Source organism: Sparus aurata, unplaced genomic scaffold (genome assembly GCF_900880675.1).
Source record: "Sparus aurata unplaced genomic scaffold, fSpaAur1.1, whole genome shotgun sequence".
Taxonomy (NCBI): domain Eukaryota; kingdom Metazoa; phylum Chordata; class Actinopteri; order Spariformes; family Sparidae; genus Sparus; species Sparus aurata.
In genome coordinates, this window is record NW_022045124.1 from 62896 (window position 1) to 83962 (window position 21067).

Here is a 21067-nt window from a genome sequence, read left to right on the forward strand (position 1 = left end):
AAAATAATCTCCGCTGATGGTTTTATTCATTCGTCCACATGTTGGATGGGAGCTGAAAGGTCTTCCTGTGGGTGAAGCTTCACGCTCCCTCGCACACATCAGTGTTTGTTGCTGTTAATATTCACAGAGCGGCTGTACTAAAATGGATATTCAGCGTCGACCGTGTTGCTCTCATACAGCAGCGTCCACTTAAAGCTCCCTGTGGCGTTCTGATTCACACATCTGCGTCCTCGCTGCATGTATGTACGCCGCTCTCGTCACCTCTAACTGGCACGCTGTCGTGTTTCTCGGCTCATTACGGCGCAAAAGTGTCGGCCATCAAATCCACCTGACAAGTGTGCTGACGTAAAGAGGAGCGGAGGAGTGCTAACTGCTAACTGCTAACTGCTGAACAGACAGGAAGTGAGCTCAAATGAAGACGCCGGCAGATTTGTTCAGCTGATATGATGACTGATAACAGAAACCAACATGTGAATGCTTCTTCATGCACACTGAGTGTCAGAGAGGCTCAGATGTAGAGAGCACGGAGGGTTTATGAGTTGACGCTCATTAAAGTAGTTCCTGGTGTTGAAGAGGACTTGGATCCTGTGGGACTCAAAGACTGGTTGGTTTAAACTGCGTTCCTCTGGAGCAGGCAGTAATGGTGGGAGCTCCAGCGGGAGTGAGATTAAGGAAACAGTTCAGCGCTCGACTGTGGCGCCGGCCTCTAATTGGCGCCCTTAAACTGGAGCGGGATCAACGCCTGGCGGTGAAACGAGCCGCTGCAAACTGAACCTGGTAACAGTTCCGTGTGAGAACAGAGACAGTTTTAATGTGTGTTTGACTTCTAATTATAATCTCTAATTGTCCCGTAGCTTCACTGTAGTGGTGTGAACTTTGAGAAATCAGCGAGAACAAAGTGAACGTTTCACCTGCGGCTCTGTGAATTAAAGGTGTGACTGCGACTCTCATTTCATATTCAAATAGATTTTTTTAGGTGGTGAAAACCTTTCAGAGCTCTCTGTAGGGTTCTCGTGCATAACTGGTGGCAAAGACCGTATTTAATTACTCTCCGTGTCAATCAGCGGCGTCCCCGAGCAGCCACTTCCTCCCGCTCGCTCACATCCACAGTGGGAGACGAGACTCCCTCGGAGCTGCCAGGACCCGGAGGACCGCCGGGACCCGGCTGATTATACAGCTCTCTGCTCTCCATCCGAGAGTAATGGAGGCTAAAAATGAAAAGCCTACTCTGGACTCCTTTTTACAGCCAATCAAACAGGCTTCATGCTCCACGCATGACACCGGCGTGAAGCCGTCAGCGGCGCCGCGGACGCCATTGTTGTCAGGGCGAGAGAACAGAGTGTGTGTGTGGCGTTTAGGGGGAAACTGGACCGAGCTCGTTAGAGGTTCTGTGGATGTTTTTTTGGTGGTCTGTGGGTTCTGAAGGGCGCGTGTGTGTGTGTGTGTGTGTGTGTCTAAAAGCAACTCTTCTTCTGATTTCTGCCTCCTTTGTTCTGAGACCGACGGCGATCAGGACGCAGAGCGATGGGAGCCAATCACCTTCCAGACGCTCGACCTCGTCAGGCAGCATCACTCTGCTGTGTGTCTGCAGCCAGCAGTGTTGATTCAGTGTGTCAACATCTACATGTTTATCAGAGAGCGCGTCGAGCAGCACGATGGACTGAACGTCACGTCCACACTGACCACACACACACACACACACACGCACACACACACACACACACACACAGTATGACAGACAACATGTAATTAAAAACAAAACAAACAAAACAATTACAGATGTAATCACTCGTCTGAATCAACAGTAATCTTGCGCTCAGTGAAAAGTCAGAAATGTATGTTCTCCTAAAAACAAAGTAAATTAATGTAGACGTCACTTTTCACATGTGACATGTTTGTCAGCAAGCTTTATTTTGAAAGGTCAACAGGAAGTTCACATTCTTGCCAACAGGATCGCAAAGTTCCTCTACCAAAACTGATGCAGGATCTGTAGAAGATGTTCTGACTTCATCATTTCAAACTGAAGAATTATGAACACTAAGAGCGAAGAAACATGATTTATATTATTTACATTTCGCTCGCTAATTACTGCAGACGTTCTCTGAGGAACAGCGGTTCTGAGCGGTTCTGTACACTCAGCACTGACCACGAGAACAACAACACTAAGTGTGCAGCAGAAGACGAGTGAGCAACCAGAACCGATCTGATGAGATCAACACAGGATGTCACACAGAGCGAGCGAGGTACGTCTGAAATAATACAGAAGACATGTTGGTGATTTTATTGATTGATGGACAAACAGACGAGCTGTAACAGTCAGTCAGCTGTTTCCCTCTGATCAGTCAGTTTCTAAGCTAACTTTATATCTATTATGGTTGTGTCTTCTTTCTCTCGTGTTTCTGATTCAGCGGTTTATGAGCTGTAGTTTCTCAGACGCAGCTGAAGAGGTCAGTGTGTTTACTGGGGAAACTACAGTTTACAACCTGCTGCATCAGCACCGCTGAGACAGAACCATCGACCCAGACAACCACTGAACATACAGTCAGGATGTAGCATGCTAGCTGGCTCATTCTGGACTCTGTGTTTGTGTCTGATCGTGGCTCACTGCCCTCTGGTTGTCCATCGGACCAGAACCGCATGAACAACATCAGCAAGGAAGTCATGATGGTGACATTACTGCGATGTTCAGCAGAACACGATGTGGTCGCAGCTAGTTACATGTTTTATTCTTCTTTTTATCCAGTTTTCATGGCGAGTGGCTGCCAGAGTTCAGGTGCATTATCACCTCCTGCTGTCACATTTACACTGTATTATCACATGTTATCATCTTGATATCAATATTTCATTTTTGTCACCCCTGTTGTGACAGTGCACACCTCACAGACAGTTCAGTGACAGAAACAATCAGCAGGAATTAAAACTCCACTCAGCTGTTTGTCCATCACTGTACTCAACATTACTGAAGCGTATTGCATTCACTTGAAAAAAAAAAAAAAACTCAGTTTTTTAATAATAATAATCAATTTTTTTGGTTTGTTTTTCTGACTAATTATTTTCCTGTTTTTCTGAGTATTTTTTTTTTTTCTGTTTTTCAGAGTATTTTTTTTTTTTCTGTTTTTCGGAGTATTTATTTATTTTTTCTTCTGTTTTTCGGAGTAATTTTTTTTCTGAATCATCGCGATACTTCGAACTCCCGTGAGAACCTCTATCCTGCAGGTGCTCAGGTGCCTGCGTAGAGTCGACAAACTGATGGTAATACCATCGAAATGACTTAAAGACAGGACTGTCTCCCAGTGTCTTAAACCCAGCTCAAAGTAAATCTTGATTAAACTAAACAAGTCGGTCATGATTGTTTCCATCGAGCTCTCAATAAAGGAATGAATATGGCTATTGTTTCAAATGCTCTCTAAACTCAGAAAAAGATTTACTCAGAAAAACAGAAAACATTACTCAGAAAAACTAACCAAAAAAATAAATAAATAATTCAAGTGAATGCAGCACGCTTCTGTAACTCAACATGAATTCCTCCAGAGAGTCGACCAATCAGCGCCGCTGCTCTCTCAAGGACACTTCGTCAGCGGTCGCCACAGGAGGAGGGCGACTGCTCGTTCACTTCCTCCACTTCAAACTTCTCTAACCTTTAAAGCCAGTCGTTATCAATCAAACATGCAATTTTGACCCGAGAGAGTCCCAGATTTCTTTCCAATTAAACACTCCAGCAGCTGATTTCACTGATTAGTTCCTCCTCCTGTTCGACTATAATCACTGAAATGAGCAGCATCAAGTCTTCCAGGGAGAGGAAACAGCAGGTCACAATCACACCTGATTGGCCGCTGAAGGCCACACGTCTCACCTGCAGAGAGCGTCGGAGCGGCAGGTACGTCGCAGCTCCAGGCAGCTGGGTTTGTGCCTCTCCTGGTGCGAGCAGGAGGGGACGATGGTGCGGCGGCGGCGCTCGGCACACGCCTGATCCGGACACGAGCAGAACAGCAGCGGGTAACTCAGCTCCCATGAGACCCGCTCGAAGAACTGACGCAGGGCCTGAGACAGAGCGGAGACAGGCGGGTTAATCCTCTCAGCACCGACACACACGGCGACATGGATTATGTGACGAGAGGCGATCAGAAGCTGTGCTGAGGTCAGATCCTGAATGCACTTTTATTACCGCCACTAAAGATCAGTTAGAGAGAAGGAGGGGAAGAGAAATTACATTTAGCTGTTAGCAGCACAGCGAGAGATGGAACCAGGAGCGGAAGCAGAAAATGAAACGTTAATAACCTTAAATCAGCATTCAGCAGTGACGAGGACGCCGTCAGCTCCTTCACTGCCCACGTTCAAATCAAATCCTCACTAAAGGGTAACTCCACCAATTCATAGAACTATATCTGATCTCCTCCTGAGTTTCTTTGTATGTATGTGGATGTTTCTGACTCCTACGTGGATTTTATTGTCTACATGTGACTTTTCTTTAGAAAGTTACAGCCATTTATTTATTTCACAGCCCATGTAGATGATCCAAACCAGATCAGAGTGTGTTAGAGGACCCAGACCTCTTCAGAGGAACATATGATCCACTGAACAACAGTGACTCCACCACGTTCAGTCCTGAGCTGCTGACAGGCCAAACAAGACTTTAGTCTACACGAGGTTTTTAGGATTACTGGGTCAAAAGTTATTGAACATGTTCAGAACATTGTGTGTGTTCACAGGTCTCAGGGAGCGCTGCTGTATGAAGAAAGATGTATAAAGTCTTCTGATGCTCATGTCAGCTAAGAAGTGATTTCAGTTGCATTGTGGGTAATGTAGGCACTAGGTTTGTAACAGGAAGATTAACAGTTTGAGTGAAAAACATCTAAATCTCACCACTGTTTATATTTCTGTTGTAATTATTATTAACATCATTTTAACTTAAATATTAAAATCTTAGAAACTGAATTTGACGTCAAAAGATAATCATGTTTTTATTTGTTTGTTTGTTAAAAACCACCAGAAATCTAACGGATCTGAAGAGATCAGCATCACATTATCATCTGTGTTGTTTTGTTCACAACACGGTTCAAGAAAAATACTTAAAAATAATGTCCAAACTTGAAGAAATGAAAATAAACTCTGCAGTATTTCACCAACATTTCCTCAGACTGAACGTGTTTCTTGTGTCTGGTATCTGAGATAAAACATAAACATCAAGAAGATAAAAAGATATTTGTGCACCGACCTTCTGACATCTTTTCCGACTGCACGGCTCCTGATTGGCCACAGAGGGCTGAGGGGGCGTGGCCTTGCTGCAGATAGAGTTGTAGGCCGATCGGAGGCGTTTACACGTCTCGTTGAGGTTGCACGCCTTGGCCGCGTCCAGACAGGGGTTACAGGGTTTCCCCGCCTCGGAGCAGGGGCTCATCTTCGACAGAGACGAATCTGAACCAAAGAGAAGAAAAGATCCAATCACATCGCGGTCAGAGACAGAATCTGAGCTGTCAGAGGAGGGAAATGTCTGGGTCCAACATTAATGGAAAAAGATAATTGAACATTTTCATTTTCTGCAGTATGAACCGGGAGTCAAACACAATCCTTTCCAAACATCACAATTACAGAGCGAGCAGACTTCAATCAATCAGAATCAATTTAAAAACTATTTCTGAGATATGAAAAAAATGTTTTTCCATGACGAGACGCTGTTACATGTCGCGATTCATCAGCAGACAAAGAGAACCGTCAGGAGCTCACGCTGCTCCGACCATCGAGTCACAACAACACGCGTGACGGAGAACTGACGGCGTCACGCAGCGGGAGACTAAACTACACCACCAGAACTCTGCAGAGGATCGGTTCTGGATGTTTCACACACTGATACGTGTCATCATGTCCGTGTGGAGGCATGAAGCAGGATGAGATCAGACTTTGTTGATGTGGGAGTTTGTTAAGTTTAAGATCTACAGACACTGCCAGACCACCTCCACCCTGCTGGAGAAACCAGCCGAGACCAGCACCAAAACCAGCACCAGGTGCTGGTTTTGGTGCTGGTCTCGGCTGGTTTCCCCAGCAGGATGTGGTCGTCCCGTCAGCAGCAGATGAGCATGAGGAGAAGTTACCTGCAGGTTTCTACACCTGTCAGTCTGAACCTGGGCTGACACCAAGGTGAGCAGCGCCGCGACACCAGTTGAGCCGATACCGAACCAGTAACCTCTGCCCGGCTCGGCCCGGATACTGCTGAGGGAACACACAGCTGTTGGCTGAACATCAGGCAGGACGGAGGTGTGTGCAGTGTCAGTACTTCTCAAACAGAACCCTGCGGTTCCACCTTTAAACTTTATTATTTGTGTTGAGTACTAATTAGCAGATGTTAGCATGCTATCATGCCTGTGAGCATCATCGTCTCAGTCCAGTTTAGAGTTTGGTTCTGACAGGAACAGAACAGGTCTGGTTCTGTCTGTCCCTCTCTGCTATGTGAGGAACATCACAGTCTCTGATTGGTGGATGCAGCAGGAGCATTTCCTGCAGGATGTTTCTGGAAAATCAAATATTTTCTGCATGAACAGATTTTGCAGGCGACTTGTGGAAAATGACTTCACATTATGACTCATTTATCCACAGTGAGCTTGAAATGATCTTAAAGCTGCCAGAAAATATCAACATTTCCATTTCACATGCAAACATGTTGACCAGCAGCAGCAGCAGTGTGTGTGTGTGTGTGTGTGTGTGTGTGTGTGTGTGTGTGTGTGTGTGTGTGTGTGTGTGTGTGTGTGTGTGAAGCACCGCCTCTTCAGACCTGAGATGATATCTGCCGCCTTCACAGACGGTCAGAGTGAACAGAAAGTAGGAAGAGCTCCTCGTGCACTAAGTGCATCTCTGACGGAGGCGAAGGTGCTGCACAGATCCCAGTACATGTGTGAATGTCACATCACTGTGTCAAGTGTGAACACGTGTGTGTGTGTGTGTGAACCCACTAAAGTCCAACACATCCAATTACACAAGTCTAATGGAAAAGACAACTGTAACCTCGGCCTGTGAAAGCTCTTTAACGTGTGGCGTGACGGCTGCAGTCTCATCCAGCATAATGCAGATTTTATTAGTAACATAGCAACAAGTGCAGAGAGACGTCCTCTGCAGCCTGGAGGAGGCTGAGACCACAGTGACACTGTCAGGAAGTCACTTCATCTGCGTTCACTGTGTTCAAACATGCTAATAAAACGTTAGTATAATCTCTGGAAACAGGAAGAGGACGTGATGTAGCTGAGGCTGGATTATTATCTCCGTTATATTCAAACTCTGAGATTCTGAAGGTTCGTCTCAAAGCGTTCTCTCTGGTCGTGAGTTCGATTTTCTCCAAACTGATGCAGCGACGTGACTGCAGGATACAGAAAGAACACCAACATACAGGCTGATGACAGAAACAACTGCAGCCTGTATCTCTTTACATTTAGTCTGAATGTTCTCCATTCATAGTGAGCTGGATGAGCTGTTAGCACTTCCTGTTAGCAACGTACGCTGTAGCCCTTTTTACACAGCCTCTCTGCATTATCTCCGGAGCGGTGGTTCACCAAATCTCCGCCGTACCGCCGTGTGATTCAAACAGAAAGCCGGCGCTGCGGCTCCTAAAGAGGCGTGACGGTACATGTCATGATGATGACGTTGGTGTTTCCCAGGTGTTCCCCTGTTAATCTAAACCCGCGGACAGTTTATAATCATATAGATGCTGTTATAACGTGTAGTGATTGAGATCCTGACCCACCAAACATCCTGGAAGGTGATGGAGTTCCTTTTTTCGCGCTAAATTACATAATTACATAATCCCATCAGGTAAACAGGACGCTGTCTGACTCTGTCACTCGCGGGGACGGAGGCTGTTTTCTGGGGGAAAGTTCCCTGAAGTCTCAGTCAGGAGGGCTGACGGTCGCGGTGATTTATTTTCATCACAAACACTCGGTGAGTGAAAGTTTTTTGCCGGTGACAGACGCTGTTTTTCGGGCAGAAATGTGAGGAATAGTCGGGAGGACAGACAGGAGGACAGACAGGAGGGCAGACAGGAGGACGGACAGGAGGACAGAAAGGAGGACAGGCAGGAGGACAGACAGGAGGGCAGACAGGAGGACGGACAGGAGGACAGACAGGAGGACAGACAGGAGGACAGACAGCAGGACGGACAGGAGGACAGTCAGGAGGACAGACAGGAGGACGGACAGGAGGACAGACAGGAGGACAGACAGCAGGACGGACAGGAGGACAGACAGGAGGACAGACAGCAGGACGGACAGGAGGACAGACAGGAGGACAGACAGCAGGACAGACAGGAGGACAGACAGCAGGACGGACAGGAGGACAGTCAGGAGGACAGACAGCAGGACGGACAGGAGGACAGACAGGAGGACAGTCAGGAGGACAGTCAGGAGGACAGACAGCAGGACGGACAGGAGGACGGACAGGAGGACAGACAGGAGGACAGTCAGGAGGACAGACAGGAGGACGGACAGGAGGACAGACACTTCTCCATGTACAGCTGTGGTATTTGTTTTCCTCATATAAGTTTCCAAAGACAGTTACAGTTTCTACGTTACTGTTGTTCGGTCCTGTAACGTTGCTTTGTGGGACATTTCTCTGTGTTTAGTTGAGTGAAGGACCTGTGCAGTTATCAGACTGTCAGACCGACACACCCTCGCTCTGCACCTCCGGATTATCCCTTCACACTGGGACGGCTCACCAATAATGTGGCCCTGATACTACCTCCAGAGGCGGATCAGCGCCGGAGAGAAATTTCCCCCCTCTCCGCATCTGAAACTTTCACACAGAGGAGGATACGGAGAATAGGCGCAGGATCCCTGCATGCAAACAGCAGTGAGAAAGAAGCCACTGATGCACAGACAACTGAGACACTCTGATACTGAAGGAAACAGGACAAATTATCAGGCAGATTCTGTCTGAATTCATGATGACGTCCTCACTGACTGACAGTCAAATTATGGGTCATAGTGGCTGAAAATATTGGACATTTGTCTGTTGACTGAAACATGCAGGTCGGTCTTTCTATCGCTCTGATGGATGAACTGTGTGTCAGAGAGAGACGGGGTGACGGAGAGGCCGCGGCTGTCAGCACCTCGTCTGTGATGTCACATGTAATTAAATATGAGACCACTACAATTAACGCCTGTGTGCATGTTTGTAGCGTCAGTCTGTTCACTGATGCTGCTTCTCCTGCAGATAACCTTGAGCACACACACACACACACACACACACACACACTCTGTATGTATGAGTTTAAGATGAGAGCGACTGTAGAGTATTTTATTATCGCTGACAAACTCTCCTCCAGTGAAACACATTTTTCTTCACATTCAAACATCTACTGGCAGTCCCACACAGACAGACACACACACACACACACACACACACACACACACACACACACACACACACACACAGCCCTGAGCTGTGCAGATAAACAGTGGTGTATCAGTGTGTTTCCAGTAAAAGGCTGATTTGGTATCGAGGCGTTGTTACTGAATGAAACCAGGCACTGTTTTCTCCTCTGGTGACACAATCAGCCTCCTTCTTCTTCTTCTTCTTCTTCTTCTTCTTCTTCTTCTTCTTCTTCTGGCAGTCAGAACTGTTCTGCCAGGCCTTTATAATGATGTTTGACACAGACGATATGTCCACATGTCTTCCATCATCTCCGTCAGGACAACATGGTGGATAACAGACATGCTGTAGAGAAGTCGACAGGAGATAATGTTTGCAGTTTACATTCCTACAGTACAGCACGCGTCATATATCTAATTATATTTATTTTTTATTATATTATATTCTAATGACATGTACAGCGCTGTGCTGCGTGTCAGGAGGTGTTACAGCTGCCAAGCCAGAGACCACCGGAAACAACAAGTCAACATTAGTAAGAATGAAATAACTCAACATTTTATTAACGAGACCTCCAGACATGTTCAGCCAAACCTGATCTTTACTCACCATAACACACTGTTTTTACTGACTAATTTATTCAGACCATGAGCACAGTGCTGTCACAATATACAATTTAAACTTAAACCTAAAGAAATGTAAAGTTTAACATATCTGTGGTTTGTTAAATATGTATACTGTCAACACTAAAGCTTGTTTATGCTCATATGTTGAATCTACACGTGTTGTTGGACTCTCGCTTGCAGAATGAATCATACAAACTCTGGAGATCCTCTGACTGACCATCACAGGACATCATCACCTGGAGAGTTAGCTCTGTTAGCTGTGTTAGCTGTGTTAGCTCTGTTAGCTCTGTTAGCTGTGTTAGCTCTGTTAGCTGTGTTAGCTCTGTTAGCTGTGTTAGCTCTGTTAGCTGTGTTAGCTGTGTTAGCTTGTGTTGCTGCTTCTCTTCATTCCTTTTCCTCCTGTTTATTTAAGTGAGGCAGGTCAGAGGCTGTAAATTGGTTTCTTTGTTTTTGTTCAGTCGTATTTGTTTCCACTTCCTAGTCAGATGAGTTTTTTATGTTATTTCTGGCCTTTGTCCTCCTGAATTCAATTCTCAGCTCCATTTGTTTGAAAGCACAAACAAATAAACTCCTCGTCTGGTGAATCTCAGCCGTCCGTCTCTGCGGCTGTTAGATACTGGAGGATGATGAGAAATGTTCAGTCGCTCAGCTCGTTCTAGAAAACACACAGCGACTGTCCTGCGTTCAGCTCGTTGTTTGATGTTTTGTACGTCGTCCTGTGCTGCTGATAAGAACCAAAAACATCACAACCTGAAAGACTTTGGACGTTATCTTTTTCCCATCTTCTGCCTTTATTATTGTTCCTCCACATAAACAATATTACATCCCAAAATGACCCATAATATCCATTTCTATGCAGATGACACAGCGCTGTGCATTTGGCTAAATCAACATTACAATGTGCTTTTCAACACTTCACGTAACATTTCTGCAGAAGAGGAGATACAGCAAAGGAAGCTTTACTCTGAGCAGTCCATCATCCCACTTCACAGGACTCTGAACCCAACAACCCCAGAGGTGGAAATATCTGGGAAATGATTTCGACAACAGCCTCACTTTTCAGCAGCACCTGGAGCTCCAGAAACTAAAGATAAAATGAGTTTCTAATATCAGAGGAAGCTTCTCTGTCCTGAGGGAGCTGATGTAACACAGCTGCCCTTTTCTATGGAGATCCTCTTTATTCTCCTCCATGTAGTTTCATCACAATCACCACTTTGTGTTTCCTTACAGGACACAAATACTGTCTTTGCACTGTGGACTCCAGTCACCTGGTCGTCACTGACAACAGCAAGAACACAACATTATTATTTATAAAGGTTTCCGACAGAAGCCGGCTGACATTTAAACATTTAAAACCACAGCAGCGACTGGAGTCTGAACATGGACCCATTAGAGGACGACGTGTCTCATCCCACTTCCTGATTTCTAAACTTTTAAACTGTGATTGAATGTATAGATGGTTTAAACTTGAATAAAAAGTTCTGAAAACATTAACTTTATCCTGACTGGCTCGTGATTGTCATAATAAACTGATGATTACATGTCAGAGCTCAGCTGGTATCATTGTGGGCTTTGAGTGAAGGACAAGCAGAGCTTTAAAACACATTTCTCAGAGAAATCTAGACAGTTTATCTGCACTTAACTCTGCTGACCTCAACAGTGAACCTGATACTGTACACGGTGTTACTGCCACTCACGACTACATTTGTTGGTTTTTCAGTTGCTCATCCTGCAGCAGAACGACGTCTGTTGGTGCATTTAAAGAAATGTTGTACTGTGCTCATCGTGTTTCAGTTAAATATGCAGGAATATCTCCACATTCTCATTCTGAGTGAACTACAGGCTCATTCTCTCCCTCTGCACATCCAAACACAGACTTTGAAGTCGGTACAGTGAGAGAACAAGCAGGATTTAACTGCACTGGCCCAGAAAGCTAAATGAAAGGCGCTCGGCACCGCTGAGGCTTCTGCAGCACTTGTTATGCACAACATACGACGATGTGTTCGGGGGCGGACAGGAAACATGAGCTTCATGCACATGCATAAACTCTCAAGCCTTTAGGTGTTTCCTGCCTTATGGCTGTATGAAGGCAGGAAACAGTGAGATGAGCACGCTGGCTCTCTGAGGAGCAGCTCGCACCTCCTCACATCGCAGCGTATTGATTCAGTGAAGTCAAACAGACTTCACACTCGGCTTAACGCTCGCAGCGGCTCTGCCGAGTCTGCAGCAGCTCTTAATGACCGCAGATTAAAACCTTCACAGGAACTCCGGCTGCTCTCGTCTCTGCAGGTTAATGAAGTCCGTCAGCTCAGAGTTCACTTTGTTTAACGTTCCAGCGTCCTGAAACTCAAACTACACAAACAACTCAAATGAAAAGAGATGAGATGATGATTGAGATGATTTACTGACATGAACTCTGGTTTTAGATCAGTTATGTTAGCAGCAACAACCACAAACAGGCAGAGAGAAGCTCAGGCCTCAATATATTACAGACTCATTATATATACAGAACATTAGCTGTCATAGTATTAATAAACTGAATGCTTCACACCAACACGACAACAACAGATGACAAAAAGACTCGCCTGTTTCTGAACATTTAACTCTTCGCTCTGCAGCCGTTTGACCAAAATCCATCAATCTGACATGTGATTAAAGTGATTAAAGTTCACGTCCAGACAGATGAGCTGAGTTCCACCTGATGATTTATTCCCTTTCTGTAATCAGACATCTCTGGTCTAAAGCCAGCTGGAGGTTCTATTGGATCTCCTGTTTCTATAACTCGCAGCAGAGAGTCAGAAACATGGGATGAAACATGACGTGATCAGGAGGTCGTTCAGCCATCACAGAAGATTTTAGCTAATGAGCAACAGCGTGAACCAGGTCAGCGTCTGACTGAGCTCAGCACTCAGCAGAGACTCTGGTTCTGGTTCTGGTTCACCCGACAGTGGAGGTCAGCTCCGGATCAGTGCTGCAGTCAGGCTGATTAACAGGAGTGAGGATGGATCTCCTCCCGTCGGTCATTATTCACTTCTGCTCTGTTTTCTCTGCATCACTCTCATTGGCTGTTCAGCCTTTGAGCCTGTTTCTGTCTATCCAATGATGTCATCCAGCAGTGACTTTATTAGCAAGTGTCCTGAAGAAACGCTGCGTCATCCAGTTTCACTGTCTGACAGATGATTACAGACCAACACGTCCTGGTGGTGCAGAGTTAACTAACTATCTGAGTGTTTGTGAGGCGACGCGACAGTCAGACTGTGTCACCAGTTCGTCCTTAATGTTTATTTGATGCGTCTGAGTCCTTCAGTGACTCTTTAATTTCCCTGAAACAACACCAGCTGTGAGCACACACAGGAAGCCGTCCTCATGAATTAAGAATCAGTGCGGAGGAAAACGTATTTGCTTCATCATCAGAGACCAAACCCGGACAGACGTGTGGACCCATCAGGACTCAGGTTCAACATCCAGACCGTCCCCACCGAGCCGTCTCACACACACTCGTTAACCGCTCACAGCTGAACCGCTAATTGTGTGTTGACTCAAGCTGAATACATCAACGTCTTCAAACACACACCACTGATGTTTCCACTGGCGTCGCTCTCACTGTTTAACCTCCTCGACCTGAGGCACCTCCTCTCATCTCTCAGCTCCCTCCTCCCCCTCTCTCCCCCCCGCCTCTTTAATGCATCGCCTGGCTCGCACTACCTCACCGCAGATAGTAGAAGAAGAAGAAGAAGCAGCAATAGGAGAGCGGCGTTTGAAAGGGAACAGATATATATAGAGAGAAAGAGAGCAAGTATCCGGGGCAGGAGAGCGGGCCAATTAGAGAGTTGCCCTCGGTCGTCCTGTTATCTTTCTCACACACAACCTCAACAGGATCAACACACAAAGCTCTGCCCTGGGGTGTACGCACACACACACACACACACACACGCACACACACACACACACACACACACACACACACACACACACTCTCACACACACACACAAACCACTCACTCACACACACAAACCACTCACTCACATGTTTTATTAAAACAGTGTGTGCTCCAGCGTCCGTTCTCCATCACACACACACACACACATATACACTTATATATATATATATACACACACCGCTGAGACATGATCTAACAAGGTCAAAAGCAGAACTGGAGGGAGGAAGTGGGCGTGAGAGGGAGCGAGGGGCTGCATGGAAGGAAAGAGGCCGGGTTGTGACAGGGAGGGAAAATGAATCAAATGAAGGAAGACGTGAGGAGCGGCTGAAGGCGGTGAGGGAGGGTAGACGCTCGCTGTGGCCGGCAGCCGGCTGCAGACTGAAGAGCTGCAGTCCAGAAGGAAGACGCTCCAAACAAACAGTGACGTCCGTCTCACTCCACCTCAACACATCGGACTCGTTCCTGTGATGTTGGAGTGGAGCTGCTCACATTTCCCTCCTCAGCGTGTGTCAGAGAACGACTGTGTGAATAAAGATTTCTGTCCTGACCTTATAAACTCTCCCAGTGTTACAGCTGAGGTCTGTGCAGAGCTGCAGGTTGGTGTGTTCTGCAGAGAGTGGACTTTCATGCAGATCTGAGGGGATACCTGTCTGCACACAGCTGCTACCTGCAGCTCGGGTTGAAGCAGTTTAGTAATAACCCCACACGGCAGATGGTCCGACCCATCTGGGAAGGATCCGCTCAGAACTGTTGGGAAAAGGGCCGGTGCTTCCAGAAACCGCTTGGCAGGTGATTTGAGCGAACCATCTGTCTGTCACCGTCTATCACGGGCCAACGTCAACCAATCAGATCAACAGTAGAGCTCGACTGCCAGGTGAGCCGGGTGACAAAATCAACCTTACTGGAGTGAAAACATCTTTTGCTTCCACTCTCTGCTCTCTGTTCACATTCAAACCTGTTCTGTATGAAACATTAGCATGGAAATGTATAAAAACTGATATTGCAGGTTCTTATTAAAGAAGCAATATGTGAGAATTTGAATTCAATTATAAACATAATGTAAAGAAATAACAGTATCCATGTTCTGTGAAGGAAGAAGAGATTTCTACTGAAGTGCTACATGCTAATGAGCTAGCCCCAGGCCCGCTAGCATTGTCAACACCAACACTCCCCTGGAGGTCAGGCTAGCTGCACAGCTGTCCAAGCTAACAAGCTAGCAGTAGTTACACTCATGGATGTATGTAAATAATACAGTTAGCAACAGTTAGCAAACCATTATTCTGCTGATACGCTGCCCCAATTTGTTGGTAGTATGAATTCAAGGTGGTCAGTTCTTACATATTGCACCTTTAACGTATATGCACACAGCTGAGGAACATTCATGCCATCTGACGGACCTCGATGTCAGCAGGTGACCGCCTGCAGGAACACGTTTGACCTGTGAAATCCTTTGTTTCAGATGATGTCAGCGTCCCACACTGTATGACAAACTCAACACTACCAACAACCAAGACAAGGACGTACATGACTTGATGATGAAGATGGTGATGTAACAACAATATTGAAGTTTGTTTCCCAAAAGTTAAAAGCCACATTTATGACTTTTCACTAGATGGTCTAAGAAATATAACATAACTGCATGAAGCTGAAACTGCATTCAAACTGCATAATGTAGCAGCAGGCTAATCCTAATCCAAATACTAATCCAAATCCTAATCCAGGAGCTAATCCTAATCGAGCCCATTAAAGTGAAAATCAAATAGCTTTTCACACATTTTCCATAAGTTTGTGTCTAAAATCTGACCTCAGACCAACAAACTGCAGCTTCATGTCGACAGTGAGAATGAAACACGTGTTAAATCAGCAGCAGAGACGATGTTTCAGGAGACAGTCGAGGTTTTAACCAGATGAAGACTCAGAACTTCTTCATGTGTTTTTCTTTGTCGGTACAAACTACCTCCTGGACACGAGAGCTGCTGCTGAACTCCTTACACTGTTTACCTGCTGTGAACCCAAAGAGCCTGAAGTGTGTCCACACAACAAAGATTCAACATTTTGTTTCATTGTGGTTACGGAGACGAGATCTTTTTACAAACTTTAAGTTCAACAAATTTAATAGAAACGGTTTCATTTTCTTCATCCGCTCGGAAAGAAATGGAACTCATCAACTCGTCATCAATGAAATTAAACTTCATAAACTCCCTCGTGCTACACAACAGAACATATATATAGTCACTAATATATATATTTTTCTGTCTCAGGATGATTATGAGCAGCAACAAGATGGTGATGATGTTGTGGTCGACATCTTTATGTCAACACAGAGTCCACCTGAGACGGGTCTGTGTAAAGACCTGACGGAGACGGGTCTGCGTAAAGACGTGATGGAGACGGGTCTGTGTAAAGACGTGATGGAGACGGGTAAGTGTAAAGACGTGATGGAGACGGGTAAGTGTAAAGACGTGATGGAGACGGGTCTGTGTAAAGACGTGACGGAGACGGGTCTGTGTAAAGACCTGATGGAGACGGGTCTGTGTAAAGACGTGATGGAGACGGATCAGTGTAAAGACCTGATGGAGACGGGTCTGTGTAAAGACGTGATGGAGACGGGTCTGTGTAAAGACGTGATGGAGACGGGTCTGTGTAAAGACGTGATGGAGACGGGTCTGCATAAAGACCTGATGGAGACGGGTCTGCGTAAAGACGTGATGAGACGGGTCTGTGTAAAGACGTGATGAGACGGGTCTGTGTAAAGACCTGATGGAGACGGGTCTGTAAAGACGTGATGGAGACGGGTCTGCGTAAAGACGTGATGGAGACGGGTCTGTGTAAAGACCTGATGGAGACGGGTCTGTAAAGACGTGATGGAGATGGGTCTGTGTAAAGACGTGATGAGACGGGTCTGTGTAAAGACGTGATGGGAGACGGGTCTGTGAAAAGACGTGATGGAGACGGGTCTGCGTAAAGACCTGATGGAGACGGGTCTGCGTAAAGACGTGATGGAGACGGGTCTGCGTAAAGACGTGATGGAGACGGGTCTGCGTAAAGACGTGATGGAGAGGAGCGGGTCTGCGTAAAGACGTGATGGAGACGGGTCTGTGTAAAGACCTGATGGAGACAGGTCTGTGTAAAGACGTGATGAGACGGGTCTGTGTAAAGACCTGATGGAGACGGGTCTGTGTAAAGACCTGATGGAGACGGGTCTGCGTAAAGACCTGATGGAGACGGGTCTGTGTAAAGACCTGATGGAGACGGGTCTGTGTAAAGACCTGATGGAGACGGGTCTGTAAAGACGTGATGGAGACGGGTCTGTGTAAAGACGTGATGGAGACGGGTCTGTGTAAAGACGTGATGAGACGGGTCTGTGTAAAGACGTGATGGAGACGGGTCTGTGAAAAGACGTGATGGAGACGGGTCTGCGTAAAGACCTGATGGAGACGGGTCTGCGTAAAGACGTGATGGAGACGGGTCTGCGTAAAGACGTGATGGAGACGGGTCTGCGTAAAGACGTGATGGAGACGGGTCTGTGTAAAGACCTGATGGAGACGGGTCTGTGTAAAGACGTGATGAGACGGGTCTGTGTAAAGACCTGATGGAGACGGGTCTGTGTAAAGACCTGATGGAGACGGGTCTGCGTAAAGACGTGATGGAGACGGGTCTGCGTAAAGACGTGATGGAGACGGGTCTGCGTAAAGACGTGATGGAGACGGGTCTGCGTAAAGACGTGATGGAGACGGGTCTGCGTAAAGACGTGATGGAGACGGGTCTGCGTAAAGACGTGATGGAGACGGGTCTGCGTAAAGACGTGATGGAGACGGGTCTGCGTAAAGACGTGATGGAGACGGGTCTGCGTAAAGACGTGATGGAGACGGGTCTGCGTAAAGACCTGATGGAGACGGGTCTGCGTAAAGACGTGATGGAGACGGGTCTGCGTAAAGACGTGATGGAGACGGGTCTGCGTAAAGACCTGATGGAGACGGGTCTGCGTAAAGACGTGATGGAGACGGGTCTGCGTAAAGACGTGATGGAGACGGGTCTGCGTAAAGACCTGATGGAGACGGGTCTGCGTAAAGACCTGATGGAGACGGGTCTGCGTAAAGACCTGATGGAGACGGGTCTGTGTAAAGACGTGATGGAGACGGGTCTGTGTAAAGACGTGATGGAGACGGGTCTGTGTAAAGACGTGATGGAGACGGGTCTGTGTAAAGACCTGATGGAGACGGGTCTGTAAAGACGTGATGGAGACGGGTCTGCGTAAAGACGTGATGGAGACGGGTCTGCGTAAAGACGTGATGGAGACGGGTCTGCGTAAAGACGTGATGGAGACGGGTCTGCGTAAAGACCTGATGGAGACGGGTCTGCGTAAAGACCTGATGGAGACGGGTCTGCGTAAAGACGTGATGGAGGACGGGTCTGCGTAAAGACCTGATGGAGACGGGTCTGCGTAAAGACCTGATGGAGACGGGTCTGCGTAAAGACCTGATGGAGACGGGTCTGCGTAAAGACCTGATGGGAGACGGGTCTGCGTAAAGACCTGATGGAGACGGGTCTGCGTAAAGACGTGACGGAGACGGGTCTGCGTAAAGACGTGACGGGACGGGTCTGCGTAAAGACTGACGGAGACGGGTCTGCGTAAGACGTGATGGAGACGGGTCTGCGTAGAGACGTGATGGAGACGGGTCTGCGTAGAGACGTGATGGAGACGGGTCTGCGTACGAGACGTGATGGAGACGGGTCTGCGTACAGACGTGATGGAGACGGGTCTGCGTACAGACGTGATGGAGACGGGTCTGCGTAGACGTGATGGAGACGGGTTGGTAGAACGTGATGGAGACGGGGTCTGCGTAGAGACGTGATGGAGACGGGTCTGCGTAAAGACGTGATGGAGCGGGTCTGCGTAAAGACGTGATGGAGACGGGTCTGCGTAAAGACGTGATGGAGACGGGTCTGCGTAAAGACCTGATGGAGACGGGTCTGCGTAAAGACGTGATGGAGACGGGTCTGCGTAAAGACCTGATGGAGACGGGTCTGCGTAAAGACGTGATGGAGACGGGTCTGCGTAAAGACCTGATGGAGACGGGTCTGCGTAAAGACGTGATGGAGACGGGTCTGCGTAAAGACGTGATGGAGACGGGTCTGCGTAAAGACCTGATGGAGACGGGTCTGCGTAAAGACGTGACGGAGACGGGTCTGCGTAAAGACGTGACGGAGACGGGTCTGCGTAAAGACGTGACGGAGACGGGTCTGCGTAAAGACGTGACGGAGACGGGTCTGCGTAAAGATGTGACGGAGACGGGTCTGCTTAAAGACGTGATGGAGACGGGTCTGCGTAAAGACCTGATGGAGACGGGTCTGCTTAAAGATGTGACGGAGACGGGTCTGCGTAAAGACCTGATGTAGACGGGTCTGCGTAAAGACCTGATGGAGACGGGTCTGCGTAAAGACGTGACGGAGACGGGTCTGCGTAAAGACGTGACGGGGACGGGTCTGCGTAAAGACGTGATGGAGACGGGTCTGCGTAAAGACGTGATGGAGACGGGTCTGCGTAAAGACCTGATGGAGACGGGTCTGCGTAGAGACGTGATGGAGACGGGTCTGCGTAAAGACCGTGACGGGGACGGGTCTGCGTAAAGACGTGATGGAGACGGGTCTGCGTAAGACGTGATGGAGACGGGTCTGCGTAAAGACTTGATGGAGACGGGTCTGCGTAAAGACGTGATGGAGACGGGTCTGCGTAAAGACGTGATGGAGACGGGTCTGCGTAAAGACGTGATGGAGACGGGTCTGCGTAAAGACCTGATGGAGACGGGTCTGCGTAAAGACGTGATGGAGACGGGTCTGCGTGAAAGACGTGATGGAGACGGGTCTGCGTAAAGACCTGATGGAGACGGGTCTGCGTAAAGACGTGATGGAGACGGTCTGCGTAAAGACGTGATGGAGACGGGTCTGCGTAAAGACCTGATGGAGACGGGTCTGCGTAAAGACCTGATGGAGACGGGTCCTGCGTAAAGACCTGATGGAGACGGGTCTGTGTAAAGACGTGATGGAGACGGGTCTGTGTAAGACGTGATGGAGACGGGTCTGTGTAAAGACGTGATGGAGACGGGTCTGTGTAAAGACCTGATGGAGACGGGTCTGTAAAGACGTGATGGAGACGGGTCTGCGTTAAAGACGTGATGGAGACGGGTCTGCGTAAAGACGTGATGGAGACGGGTCTGCGTAAAGACGTGATGGAGACGGGTCTGCGTAAAAGACCCTGATGGAGACGGGTCTGCGTAAAGACCTGATGGAGACGGGTCTGCGTAAAGACGTGATGGAGACGGGTCTGCGTAAAGACCTGATGGAGACGGGTCTGCGTAAAGACCTGATGGAGACGGGTCTGCGTAAAGACCTGATGGAGACGGGTCTGCGTAAAGACCTGATGGAGACGGGTCTGCGTAAAGACCTGATGGAGACGGGTCTGCGTAAAGACGTGACGGAGACGGGTCTGGGTAAAGACGTGACGGGGACGGGTCTGCGTAAAGACGTGACGGAGACGGGTCTGCGTAAAGACGTGATGGAGACGGGTCTGCGTAGAGACGTGATGGAGACGGGTCTGCGTAGAGACGTGATGGAGACGGGTCTGCGTAGAGACGTGATGGAGACGGGTCTGCGTACAGACGTGATGGAGACGGGTCTGCGTACAGACGTGATGGAGACGGGTCTGCGTACAGACGTGATGGAGACGGGTCTGCGTAGAGACGTGATGGAGACGGGTCTGCGTAGAGACGTGATGGAGACGGGTCTGCGTAAAGACGTGATGGAGACGGGTCTGCGTAAAGACGTGATGGAGACGGGTCTGCGTAAAGACGTGATGGAGACGGGTCTGCGTAAAGACCTGATGGAGACGGGTCTGCGTAAAGACGTGATGGAGACGGGTCCTGCGTAAAGACCTGATGGAGACGGGTCTGCGTAAAGACGTGATGGAGACGGGTCTGCGTAAAGACCTGATGGAGACGGGTCTGCGTAAAGACGTGATGGAGACGGGTCTGCGTAAAGACGTGATGGAGACGGGTCTGCGTAAAGACGTGACGGAGACGGGTCTGCGTAAAGACGTGACGGAGACGGGTCTGCGTAAAGACGTGACGGAGACGGGTCTGCGTAAAGACGTGA

General features: G+C 47.9%; 2 protein-coding genes across 2 annotated transcripts in view; one reads left to right on the forward strand and one right to left on the reverse strand.

The window, feature by feature from the left end:
- LOC115577859 (GDNF family receptor alpha-2-like) overlaps positions 1-21067 on the forward strand; it is a 148213-nt gene that overhangs the window by 50382 nt on the left and 76764 nt on the right. The gene's annotated exons all lie outside the window — the stretch shown is intronic.
- The window catches only part of LOC115577860 (GDNF family receptor alpha-2-like), a 58234-nt gene that overhangs the window by 26821 nt on the left and 10346 nt on the right, over positions 1-21067 (reverse strand). The window contains exons 4-5 of the mRNA XM_030410744.1: positions 5216-5415; positions 3854-4041 (exon numbers count right to left, since the gene is read on the reverse strand). Of these exons, the coding sequence (XP_030266604.1) occupies positions 3854-4041; positions 5216-5415 (388 nt within the window). The remainder of the gene's footprint in view (positions 1-3853; positions 4042-5215; positions 5416-21067) is intronic.